General features: G+C 50.4%; 1 protein-coding gene across 7 annotated transcripts in view; it reads left to right on the forward strand.

Annotated features, from left to right (window-relative positions):
* Syt2 (synaptotagmin 2) overlaps nt 1-13,089 on the forward strand; it is a 111,390-nt gene that overhangs the window by 91,699 nt on the left and 6,602 nt on the right. For all 7 annotated transcript variants that reach the window (XM_047520118.1, XM_047520120.1, XM_047520121.1 and 4 more), the window contains 7 exons: nt 5,317-5,511; nt 6,402-6,568; nt 7,822-7,941; nt 8,478-8,645; nt 8,968-9,135; nt 10,258-10,375; nt 11,328-11,461. In XM_047520118.1, the coding sequence (XP_047376074.1) occupies nt 5,334-5,511; nt 6,402-6,568; nt 7,822-7,941; nt 8,478-8,645; nt 8,968-9,135; nt 10,258-10,375; nt 11,328-11,461 (1,053 nt within the window). In that variant the 5' untranslated portion in view covers nt 5,317-5,333. The remainder of the gene's footprint in view (nt 1-5,316; nt 5,512-6,401; nt 6,569-7,821; nt 7,942-8,477; nt 8,646-8,967; nt 9,136-10,257; nt 10,376-11,327; nt 11,462-13,089) is intronic.

Below are 13,089 nucleotides of genomic sequence, written 5' to 3' on the forward strand. Positions count from 1 at the left end.
CGAATGAATAAAATAAAGGTCTATCAACATCTAAAAATTAATTAAAAAAAAAACCTTATTGTAGTGTTATACACTAAAAATGAACAACCTGAAAGTGAAATTCAGAAAACAATTTCAGGGCCAGGCATGGTGGCACTTGCCTGTCGTTTCAGTGACTCAGGAGGCTGAGGCAGGAGGATTGCAAATTTGAGGCAGCTTCATAACTTAAGTTAGAATGTCTTTCAAAATAAAAAGACTAGGGATGTAGCTCGGTGCAAAAGTGCCCTGGATTCAAGCCCCAGTGCTTAAAAAAAAAAAAAAAAAAAAAAAAAAGAGAGAGAAAGAAAGAAAAAGGAAAAAAAAAAGAAAAGAAAAGAAAAGGAAAAAGGTAAAACACAGACGCACAAGAAAATAATTCCAGGTTGAGGGTATAACTTGGCAGTAAAGCCCTTGCCTTGCATATGTGAAGTCCTAGGTTTTGTCCCCAGCATCGCCAGTAAGTAAAGAAATAGAAGTAAAAGAAAAGAAAAAAAAAAGCAACTAACAATTCTATTTACATTAGCATAAAAAAGAATGAAACACCCAAAATAAATATAACAAAATAGGTGAGATTTGTATATTGAAAACTATAAACATTGTTGAAAGAAATTAAAGACCTAAGTAAATGGGAAGACACTGTAAAACTTCACATCAAGATGACAATTGGTAATCCCTCCATTGATCTACAGATTCAACATAATCCCTATCAAAATACCAGCTAGTTTTCTTACATTAATAAATAAGCTGATCCTAAAATTCCTATGGAAATGCAAGGAACCTAGAATAGCTAAAACAATCTTATAAAAAGAATAAAATTGGGGCTGGGGAGATAGCTCAGTTGGTAGAGGGCTTCCTTGCAAGCACAAGGCCCTGGGTTCAATCCCCAGCTCTGCAAAACAAACAAACAAACAAAGAATAAAATTGAAAGTTTCACATTGCCTGATTTCAATCCAGTAATAAAGATAGCATGGTACTTGGCATAAGGAGAGATGGACAGATTAATGCAAGAAAGTTGAGAGTCCAGGAGATATCAACCCTTACGTTTATGGTTACCTTACATTTTACAAGAGTACTAAGGTAATTCAGTGGGGGCGAGAATGACTTCTCAATCAGTAGTACTGTGCCCAGTGGGTATCCACATAATGGATTCAGACCCTTTCCCCTTTTTTTGGGACTGGGGATTGAACCCAGAGGTGCTTAACCACTTCAGCCCTTTTTATTATTATTATTATTATTATTATTTATTTATTTTTTTTTTGAGAAAATGTCTCTCAATTGGTTACAGCCTCGATAAGTTGCTGAGCTGGCTTTGAACTTGTGATCCTCCTGCCTCAGCCTCCCAAACCTCCTGCCTCAGCCTCCTGAGTCATAGTCATGTGCCGCTGTGCCCAGCCTGACCCCTGTCTTATACTATACACAAGAAATAACTCAAACTGTAGATATTAATGTAACACTAAGACTCCTATAAGAGAACATAGGAGTATATCTTAGTGACCTTGGGTTTATGTGATTTTTTTCTTAGACACAACACCAAAACCATAAGCAACAAAAAAAATAAATTGAACTTCATCAAAAATCATTATCTGATAACCCTCTTTTGTCCCTTGTGGGGTGGGTGTGCTGCTGACTTCCGCAGCTGCGTGGGCAGGGGTTGGGGCTCTGTCAGACTGTAACCTTCCCCAGCCCACCCTCCCCCAGCTGACAAGAAACTGGTGTCCAGAATATGTAAAGAACTCTTACAACTCAATAAGAAGAAGACAAACACTCAATTAAAAACCTGGCAAAGGGCTTGAATAGGCATTTCTCCAAAGAAAACAATCAAATGGCTAATAAGCACATAAAAAGATGTTCAGCATCATTAGTCATCAGGGAAATGCAAATCAAGGCCACAATGAGATACAGCTTCATCCCTCACTAAGAAGGCTGTAAACAAAAAGACATGACGCGTCTTGTGCTGGCTAGGGAGAATGCGGAGCCCTCATCCACTGCTGGAAGGAACATCAATTCTTTGCAGCCACCTTGCAAGATAATCCACTAGCTCCTCAAAACGTCCAACAGCTTCCACAGGACCCAGCCTTCTCACTCCTGGGTGTGATTCTAAGAGAATTGGAAACACACGTCCAAACGGAGACTCACACATGAATGTTCATGGCAGGACTGCTCATCATAACCCAAAGTGGAACCAACCCAGAGGTCCTTAAATGGACGGATAGATAAATAGGAATGTGTCATGTTTATACAATGGAATATTATTTGGCATTAAAAGAAAGCTGATATACACTACAACAGGGGTCAACCCTGAAAACATCACACTAACTGAGAGAAGCCAGTCGCAAGGCTGTGTGTTTTAGGAATCCATTCATATGAGATGCTTAGGAAAGGCAGATCTGCGGAGGCCAGGAGGGTGGGAGTAGGGAGAGGCTGCTAATGGGCCCGGGGATTCCTTGCAGGGCCGTGAAGGGTCCTAAAATTGGCATGTGGCCGTAGTTCCACAACTCTGTGAATACCCTAAAACCACTAATACTCTAACTGAGTAACTTATATGGCTGATGAATTACACCTTGGGAGAGCTGTTTGTTTAAAGATTGGCGGGGTGGGGGTCCTGGACAATGGGCAAGGTCGAGGGTAGACGAGTGGGCAGATGTGGCACTGATTTTGCTCTGGTGATGGACTGACTCCAGTCCTCATGGAACCCAAGGGGCCTGTCAGCCCCCAAGCAGGCCCAGGGGGTCTTAAAAGACAGGGCTTCAGATCCCCTAAAGCTCTCCCTCAGAAGAACTCAGTGCCGTAGAGAACTGACTCCATCAGAAAAGTCTCCCGTTTTTCTTCTAGAATTCTCATGCTGCTAGGCTCAGTGGCGCACACCTGTAATCCCAGAGACTCAGGAGGCTGAGGCAGGAGGATTGCAAATTCGAGGTCAGCCTCAGCAATTTAGCAAGACCCTGTCTCAAAATAAAAGTTAAACAAAGGGCTGGGGATGTGGTTCAGTGGTTAAGCGTCCCTATGTTCTCTCCCTGGCACAAAATAAAATAAAATTCCGTGTGCATCCTGCTCTGTAACTCCATGCTTGTTTTGGTAATTCCGTGTGTATTTCCATGCTTGTGTTAATTTTTGAGATATTGTAAGTGGTCAGAACCGGGTGTCGTTGTGCACGCCTGGAATCCCATTGACTGGAGAGGTGAAAACAGGAGGATCACAAGTTCAAGGCCAACTTAGTGGGACCTTCAGCAACTTAGTGAGACCCTGTCTCAAAAAGTTAAAAAGATAGGGAATGTAGTCCAGTGGTACAGTGGCCCTGGGTTCAATCCTCAGTCAAAAACAAATTGGAAGTTGTCATTAGGTGAAACCGATGCTTTAGGAGATGTGCTGTTCGTTCTTGTGACCTGGAGTGCCTCTGCGAGTACGCTGCTGGGTTTCCCAGGGTGCAGCAGCCAATGGACACCACCTGGGCACCCACGGTGTGCTTGGCGTGGAGGGAGGAGGCAGGCACCCCCCTTGAGAAGCACAGATGGTGTGTGGGCACATGATTGGGGGTGGGGCAGAAACTCAAGGATATAACCTCAGCCAGGCCTGGTGGCACATGCCTGTAATCCCGGCGACTCTGGAGGCTGAGGCAGGAGAATTGCCATTTTGAGGCTAGCCTCTGCAATTTAACAAGGCCCTGTCTTAAGATAAAAAATAAAAAGGACTGGTGGTAGGTGGTGTAGCTCAGTGGTAAAGTGAGGTTCAATCCTCACTGGGTTCAATCCTCAGTACAAAAAAAAAAAAAAACAGTGCTAGAGATGCTTGCACATGCTAGGCACATCCCTATCACTAAGCCACATCCCCAGCCACACAGCAGTAATTTTGCTGGTGAAAAGTTAGAAACTAAGTGTCAAGACATTTCAACATTGAGTAACCAATTATGGTACTACTATACAGTGAGATATTATTTACTATTTAATGAAAAAGGAAAAATTTAGGGGCTGGGGTTGTGGCTCAGTGGTAGAGTACTCGCCTGGCATTTGTGAGACACTGGGTTCGATTGTCAGCACCACATATAAATAAATAAAATAAAGATCCATCAACAACTAAAAAACTAAAAAAGGAAAAATTTAGAGATAAAGGAAAATGTTTATGAAAATATTTTAAATATAAAATGAAAGGCAGAATACTGACTTACATATAGTGTGGTCTCGACATGTAAAACCAGAAAAAATATTGGCATAAAATGCACCAAATGCTAACCTTAGTTCTCTGGATGGTAGAATTATGCCCTCTCCTTTCTCCTCTGCTCCTTCTTTTCCTCCCCTCCCCTTCCCTCTCTTCTCTTTCCTTCCTGCCTCCATCCCCAAATTTTCTGCAGTCATCTTGGATCACTTTTATCATTGGTGAATCTACTCCTCTGAGGTAGGAAGGCCCCCCAGGGGCTTTGGAAGAGGGGCATAGCTAGAGATGGAGATCCTGAGCCAGTGCTGGGGAGCCAGGCAGGAAGGGGAAGAGGGCTGAGGAGAGAGGCCTTGAGGGCAGGGGAGGAGCTGGAGCCAGAGGTGGGAAGTAGGAGTCTTGTGTGGAGGGGCAGAGAATCAAGGCAAAGTGACATCATGGAAGTCAGGGAGGACAGAAGCGGAAGGATACCTCCATGAAAGCCTTGCTCCTTCCTAGACCAGCTGTGGTGAATATGGAAAAGAGATTAGATTTATAGGTTTTGAAGGTGTCAGGGAGCTGACTTGTTCAGCTGAGTTGCGTTGGGGAAATTACCTAACCTCTCTGAACCTGTTTCCCCATGTGGTAAGTGGGAATAATAATACCTTTGGTTGTTTAGATTTAACGAGGTCATACATGGAAAGTACTTTGCATAGCCCCTGAACATATATATATATATATATATATATATATATATATATATATACCGTCAGGATGGTTATTGTGTCTTAACACAGTTGTTAACATTACGCAGAACATCTTTGAACTCTAAAGGGATTATTATTAATGGTCTTCAGTCTTTTCCATATTTTTTGTTGGTGGATTATAGTTGTACGTAATGATGGGCTTGGTGCTACATATGTCCACACACATAACTTGGCTTCATCATTCCCCAGTATTTCCCCTTTCCTTCCCCTCCTGCCTCCCCTCGCCCTTTTCCTCCCCTCTAGTGACTCCCTTTGATTTTCAGGAGACCAGCACCTTCCCTTTCCTTTCTCCTCTCTAACTTACACAGGTTTAAGCTTTTGAAACAGCTTTTTCTGGTCCTTTGGGCAGTTTTCTGCATCTGGGTCTCTGGATGTTCACCCTGCCCTCTGCCCCTTTCATCCCCAGCTGTCCCCTTCACCACCATGAGGAACATCTTCAAGAGGAACCAGGAGCCCATCGTGGCTCCTGCCACCACCACCGCCACAATGCCAATTGGACCCGCAGACAACTCCACAGAGAGTGGGGGTGCTGGGGAGAGCCAGGAGGACATGTTTGCCAAGCTGAAGGACAAGTTCTTCAATGAGATCAACAAGATCCCCTGTGAGTGGCCTGGCGGCTGAGAGGGCGTGGCAAGAGTCGGGAGGGCTGTGGGCAGGGCAGGGCGGGCACTAGGATGGGTTTGGTTCCTGATGCTCGGGTCTCAGCCTGGATTCTTGGCAGAACCCCTTTAGAAATGGGGGTACGGTCTTGAACTAAAGGAGTGACCAAAGAGATCTGTTTAGGTGCCTCAGCTCCTAGCAGGAGAAAAAAAAAAAGAACTTACAACTTAAAAAATTATTAAAAGAGGAAAAATCATGTAGAAATCATGCATTTTCTGTAATGTAGTAAAACCACTTTATTTTGAAATAAGGAAAATAAAAGCCCTGTTGCTTTCTGAAATTCTGGCCAAGGCTATCTGTACAGGAGACACCAGAGGCCCGATTTATGGTGGGGCAGCCACACTGGTGAGACTGGGTGCTTCAGCACCACGGACAGCAGCCCACACCCACCCCCAACACCTGGCATGTGCAAAGCCCTGCCTTCCAGGTGGCCTAAACCTTAAGGAGCCTCTGTCCCTGAGCCAGCCCTCTCCACACTGGGCACTAGGGACGGGGCCAAGGGACTCTTCCTACACGTGGGTGTGATAAGGACCAGCACATCCGCTCCACATGAGCTTCTCCAAAGATCAAACTCGTCAACATTCTGTTAATAGAGCCAAAGTGACGTTCTTCCAAGCAGCACCGACTGCTCTGTCTTCCACCCGAGCAGCAGGCTGAGGAAAGGCGCCCAGAGCACACGCAGCACACGTGCAAACCACGCCCGGACGTGTGGTTTACAGAATGGACAGTGGGGCGTTGGGGTGGGGGTCACAGTCCCCCATGTCTGCCAGCGTTGTGGGGGCCGGGCCACGAGGCACAGCGTGCTGACCCGGGGCTCTTCTCGGACTGCAGTGCCTCCCTGGGCTCTGATCGCCATCGCCGTGGTCGCTGGCCTCCTGCTCCTCACCTGCTGCTTCTGCATCTGCAAGAAATGCTGCTGTAAGAAGAAGAAGAACAAGAAGGAGAAGGGCAAGGGCATGAAGAACGCCATGAACATGAAGGACATGAAGGGGGGTCAGGTAGGCGTGGCGTGGCGGGGCGGGGCCTGCGAGCCGCCACAGCTAAGCGAGCTCCTCCTGCGGATCCACAGGGGCCCCGTTGGCTGCATCTCTACTGTAACATCATCTCCCCGTCCGCTAGTGGGAAAGGGGAGCTTACTCATGTGACAGCATGAGCTCATCCTTGAGAAGGAGAGGGAGGGGACAAGGTATCCATCCCCAGGCAGCCACTGGACAAAGGGATGGAAAGAGAGACCCCCTCCATCACCAGGAGGATCCTGTTGGGTAACCCCTGTGTTTTCTCACCTGGAGAGACTGAGTGACAGCAGGTGCCTATTTGGAGGCATCTGGCTGGGCTGGGCTGGGGTGAGGAGTCGAATGAGCCAGGAGAAAGGTCTTCAGTCACCAACCAGGACAGGGCCGGATGGAATCATCACTAAGCAGAATGATTTAATTTACCACTGTCTGTTGGTGTCGGTCAGCCTCGAAAGGTCCCTTGATATACCAAAGTCTCAAGTTTACAGAGGCCCCTGTGTGCTTCGTGGTCCCCATGTTTACTTTGGGGGTGATTGGGAGGAATCTCTTGCTCAAGGAACCAGGATGGAGGATGGAAGAGGCTGCTCTCAGGAATGTGACCAGAAGTCACCATGGCCTTGAGTGCTTATGTACGTGTGTACATGGGCCAAAAGAAGCCTGCAGTGTGCCTGTGTGCATGCGTGTGTGTGTGTGTTTGTGTGTGTCCGAGAGTGACCTGGGCCTAGTTGGCCTGACCTCACCCTGTGGCTGTGACATCAGGGCCTGGCTTGAGCTGCAGGCTTTTTGCTGACATCATTTCTTTTCTCTCTTCCCCTCTGTGGACTTGCCTGCTCCTGTTTCCCCGGATTGCACTCCTGGTATGTCTTCCCAGGATGGGTGGGGCCCAAACTGGGGAAAGTCTTGGGGGGATACTCTTGTGATGGAAGCGAGTCCCCTGCCCCAAGAAGCAAGCTCTGCCCTGTGGCATAGTGCCAGGCCTCCTGGTACCGTGCTGCCGGTGGGGAGAGAGCCACCAAACCCAGAGCCGCGTCTTCCCAGTGCAGGGCTGGGTTCTGCCTGGGGGTCCCAGTGGGCTGTGGGGAAGCAGAGTCCCCTGGGTGGGCCAGGTTCCCTCCTTGCCCCCGCTCAGCTCTGGGTCAGGGTCTGGCACAAAGGGTCAGCTTCCTGTCACTCTCGTGCTGTGCCAAGATGCTTTCTTCTCTCCCTTTAACCCTTTGCCCCCTCCTGCAGCTCCCCAGGATGATGACGATGCAGAGACAGGCCTGACAGAGGGAGAAGGTGAAGGAGAGGAGGAGAAAGAGCCAGAGAACCTGGGCAAGCTGCAGTTTTCCTTGGACTATGATTTCCAGGCTAACCAGGTGTGTGGGACTGGCAAGGGGGCAGAGGAGGTGGGGTTTGGTTGTTGGGGCAGAAACAGTCATCCTAGAGATTGGGGGCATTGACCCTTTCCACGGAGTGGGCAAATTGGAAGCCACAGGGGGTATGTCCCTGGGTGTCAACCCTGGCCTGGCCACCGTCTGATCTGGGGAGGTTCCAGGGGACTCTGCTGTTAACGTGCTCACTGAGCTCGGGCAAATCAACTGATCTCTCAACTTCAGGTTCTCCAAATGTCATTCCAAATTTCTGAGAATAGGGGCTGGGGATATAGCTCGGTTGGTGGAGTGCTTGCCTCACAAGCACAAGGCCCTGGGTTCAATCCCAGCACCATAAAAACAAACAAACAAAACCAAAAAAACAAATTTCTGGTAATGAAGATGGAAACCAACCTGCCCTCCGGCACCAGCCTGGCCCACTCTCCCGCTGCCACCACTGGGAAGAATGGGCGGGATCAGGTCTGGGGCCCAACCTGGTTTTGGGGCCGTAGGTACTCAGGTCCTTCCCTCTCTCTCCACAGCTCACCGTGGGCGTCCTGCAGGCTGCTGAGCTACCTGCCTTGGACATGGGAGGCACCTCAGACCCTTATGTCAAAGTCTTCCTTCTTCCAGACAAGAAGAAGAAATATGAGACCAAAGTCCATCGGAAGACCCTGAACCCCGCCTTCAATGAGACCTTCACCTTCAAGGTGAGGAGGCAGGAAGACTGTCTCTAGCACACTTCCCACCTCTGAGTTCTGCAGACCTTTCCCTGGTTCCTAGCCGTGGCTGGGGCCCTGGGACCAGCTCAGTCTAACAATGGCAGGCCCTGTGTGGACTCCCTGTAGGGTCCCTGCAGACCTCGGTGGGCATGGGGGGTGCTCTTGGCCATCTCACCTCCTACTCTGTTCCCCCAGAGCCCCAGGTCATCTCTCTGTCCCTGTGGACTGCCGGGAGCCCCATGGGATGGCTGAAACAGGGCCCCGGCCCCTGCCCGCAGCTTTCCCTTCTGATCCCACTTGCACCCGACAGGTGCCGTACCAGGAGCTGGGGGGCAAAACCCTGGTGATGGCCATCTACGACTTTGACCGCTTCTCCAAACATGACATCATTGGAGAGGTGAAGGTGCCCATGAACACTGTGGACCTCGGCCAACCCATCGAGGAGTGGAGAGACCTGCAGGGCGGGGAGAAGGAGGAGGTGAGAGTGGGAGTAGCCTGAGCCCAGCGGAAGGAAAGCATGCCTGGGCTTCCTCCCTGGCTCGCTAGGCATGACGGGAGCAGCGTGGACTATGATTCAGGTTAGGGTCCAGCTCCACATGCCTTGCCGTTGGGGTGTGGACTCTCTTCTTTAGACTCCACAGGAGAAGATTTAACTATCCATGTGAAGCATCTGGTGTGTGGTGGGGACTCACCTAAACAAGGACATCGTTATTACTCTTCCTTCTAGATTCTGCTGTCACCTGGGGCCAGGATGCTCGACTGCCTCAGTTGACCCACCAGAAAAGTTCATATGTGCGCTAAAGGCTTCTCAGCGTGGAAGCTGGTCCTCCCAGCCACTGCTAGGACATTCATTCCGTCACCACATAGTCACTGAGCACCTACCCTCTTCCTTTCAAGCAGCAGTCGCTGTCTCTGCCAAGCCCCTGGTGTTGCCCGTGTGGCATGGCAGTAGGACACACGCTGTGTGGTTGGTCTTGCCTGGGTGTGGTCTCTGAGAAGCAGTGGCGCTGGCGGAGACCTTAGCAATCAGGACCCCGAGTCCTCATCCTGCCCCCAGTTCCAAATTACTGCGTGACTTCAAGGAAACCATCTCCCCCTGGGAGCCTCAGTGTCTCATTTGTCACGAAGAATCCTTGCCTGTCTACATATATTGCAGTGACAGTGACAAAAGAAGAAAAGGGCTTAGAAACCCAGGAGTCACTCTGTCAGGGGAATGGCTGCAGGGGGAGATGACCTGGGGAGGAGACTTCCCCGAGGTGCAGTCCTGTTCCCTTGGGAATGAACACAGCCTCACCCTGGCTCCTGCCCTTCCCACCCCTGACCTGGGCTGCGGTAGTGTCCTAAGCACCACCACACCTGCCCACCTCTGCCTGGTCCTGCTAGCCCAGCTCCTCACCCATCAGCCTCCTCAGGCTGTGGCTGTGAGCTGCAGCAGGAGGCCCTGAGGTCAGACACTGAAGGACCTTCTTAACCGTCACAGGTGTGGGGACTGGGACTAAGGGAGGTGGCAACATGGATGGGCTAGTCTTGACAAGGTGGGGTCAGCTGGGCTAGCAGCAGTGGGCTGAGGTGACCTGAGACCCACTTCTCCCCTGGACAGCCAGAGAAGCTGGGCGACATCTGCACCTCCCTGCGCTACGTGCCCACGGCTGGGAAGCTCACGGTCTGCATCTTGGAGGCCAAGAACCTCAAGAAGATGGACGTGGGTGGCCTTTCAGGTACATGCAGAGCTTCTGGCTGCCATTGGGTGGCACCAGTGAGCCAGTCACTGCCCAGAACCCCTGGAGTTTGCACACCCCAGCATGGAGGAGGAAATCTGTCCTGTCCTGGGACCTGGATGTCTCTCTCCAGAGCAGAGGAGCTCCGACCTGTCTCCAGTCTGAGCTGTCTTCCCAGTGCCCTCTGACCATTTCCTGTGGGCTACAGAACAGAGGATCAGAGAGATTTCAGTGAATTAGTGACTTAGGATTTTCTTCTCCCAGGGAAGTGTAGGAAGTGGGCGGGGCTTAACTCAAAGTGTGCCTCTCCATCATGCCACCCACCTGGGGACACTTCCAGGAGAGGCTGTAGGCTCTGCTGGCTCTGCCCTGGTGAGGGACTCCGTTTGTATATGGGGGCTGCTGCTGAGTTTCAGACTTGCCTGGTGGGGAATGGGGCTGACACCTGAATCACCAGGTGCTGGTGGGTACAGCCCCTGTCACTGCTGTGCTGTCTCAGAGAATCAGTCTGTGCATGGACTCCAGCTCAGTAACAAGCCAGTATGCGACCTTTGGCGGGTAATTTCCCTCCTTTGGCCTTATTCTCTTATCTGCAAGTTTGGGAAGATTGACTTGGGCCAGGATCAGGACTAGGCAGAGGTATCTCTGCCTAGCACAGGCATCACCAGTTGATCCCCAACTCTCTCACCAGGCCTTACTTAGAAGCAGAAATTTCCTCAATATGATGCTCCAGGAAGCCACAACCAACCAGTCAGAACTAGTCCTTGAGGTGAAACCCATTGCCAGCCTTGATGATCCTTTGTGTCTCTTGGATTTCCTGAGCTGGGCCTCAGGGCTTTCTGCGGGCTTGGTCTCAACAGGGTGGAGACTCCATCCCCCACCGAGGCCCTGGGCACCTGGGAGGAAGGACAGTGGCTAAGGGAGACTTTGGGTTGGCATTCTCCCCCCACAGACCCCTATGTGAAGATCCACCTGATGCAGAACGGCAAGAGGCTCAAGAAGAAGAAGACCACGGTGAAGAAGAAGACCCTGAACCCCTACTTCAACGAGTCCTTCAGCTTTGAGATCCCATTTGAGCAGATCCAGGTGTGTCAGCCTCACGGACCTTAGGCATGGAGCTGGGGTCGGGAGGTGTACTATTCTGGGCAGGCGGAGGGCAGGGGACTCACAGAAGAGTTTCCTCAGACCATGAATATGTCACCCTGGTGGGGGAGGGCTCTGGGTGGGGGATGCCACGGCAGGGGCTCTTCCACAGAATCTCCCTTTCCTGAGGAGATGAACATGAGGTAATTAGAAAACTTCTACAGACCATTCCTTCAGGACTTGGAGGGACATGGCTGTATGAGTGGGCCGTGGGGTGACACCAGAGAGGTTGGAAGTGACTAACGAGGAAATAGTCTCCTTCCCCTCCATCCTCCTTGGCCACGCCCATCCCTGCCCCCACCTTCCTGCTTCCTAGGTCTGCTCCCAACTTCCCCTCCAACCCCTTCCTCTCTCCTTTTACCCTCCACTTTTCCTTCTCTTTTCTTCTCTTCCTCCCTCCCTTCCATCCCACCAGAAAGTGCTCTACATGGTGGAGATGAGGTTTGTTTTCCTCCATTTCTGGGTGTGTTTGGGATCTGGACCTGGTAAGATCAGAGACTCAGACCCTTCTGGGCTGGAAGTCAGATGCAGGGCTTGATGAGGAGTGGGTTCTCTGTGGGGAGCTGTCCCTTCCCCTCTCCTCCCTCTTTGAGGGACAAAAGTGCCAGGAGGATCTTCAGAGTTGAAGCTGTCAGATTTGAGCTGTCCATGATGTCATTATGGAATTCTTCAGGGGGACAGCGGGAAGCTCAGCAATGATGTGAGCCCACGGAAGTCTTCACAATGGAAAACTTCAGATGCAAACTACTGGCTCAAGCATCTCAAATCCAGCGAGTCTAAAGCCAACATAACGATCTTCTCCCTCCCTGCTCCCATCCAAACCTGCTTTGTCTAAATTCTGTTTTCAATTAATGGCCCCACATCTACCCAGTGGCCCAAGTCAGAAGCCTGAGCATCATCTGAGATCCCAGCCCCTTTTCCTCTCCCATTTATCCAACGTATTTCTAGATTTTTCCTAAGTGCCAGGCACTTGTGGGGGCTGGGGAAGTAATTGTGTAGAAGACACAGTCCTGGCATCAAGACCCTCACAGTGGGAGGGGCCCAGCAAACACAGTGGGATGATGGCTTCAGTGTGCAAGACAGAGAACTGTGATGATTTAGGGGAGGCTTCCCAAAGAAAGCTTTCCCTAAGGGATGAACCGGAGTTGCTAGGGAGTCGGGAGAAAGGCATCGACTGTCCCCTCAACAAGTCCCAACTGATCACCAAGTCCTCTTGACTCGCTCCTCTAAATACCTCTGCAGTCTGACCCGACTTCCTATCCCCACCGCCTTGGTTCACATATTCAATAATGCACCCCTCTGGACCCCTAGTAACGGGTGCCCCCTGCCATCCCGCCCGTTCTTCCTCCAGTGAATCTTCCACCTCGGGGCCAGGGTTGTCCTAACATATCCATGCCTCCCATTCTCTCGTCTTCAGGAGCTGCCTACTGCTTATCCAAATAACAAAGTGCAAACTCCTTAGCTGACCTTATCCTGCCTGGCTGACCTCACTTCCTGTGTCTCAATCTATACCTCAGTGAATCTGAACTTCTGTTCCTCAGTCACCAATGTGCTCTCATGTCTGTACCCCT

The sequence above is a fragment of the Sciurus carolinensis genome, chromosome 12 (assembly GCF_902686445.1).
Source record: "Sciurus carolinensis chromosome 12, mSciCar1.2, whole genome shotgun sequence".
NCBI lineage: Eukaryota > Metazoa > Chordata > Mammalia > Rodentia > Sciuridae > Sciurus > Sciurus carolinensis.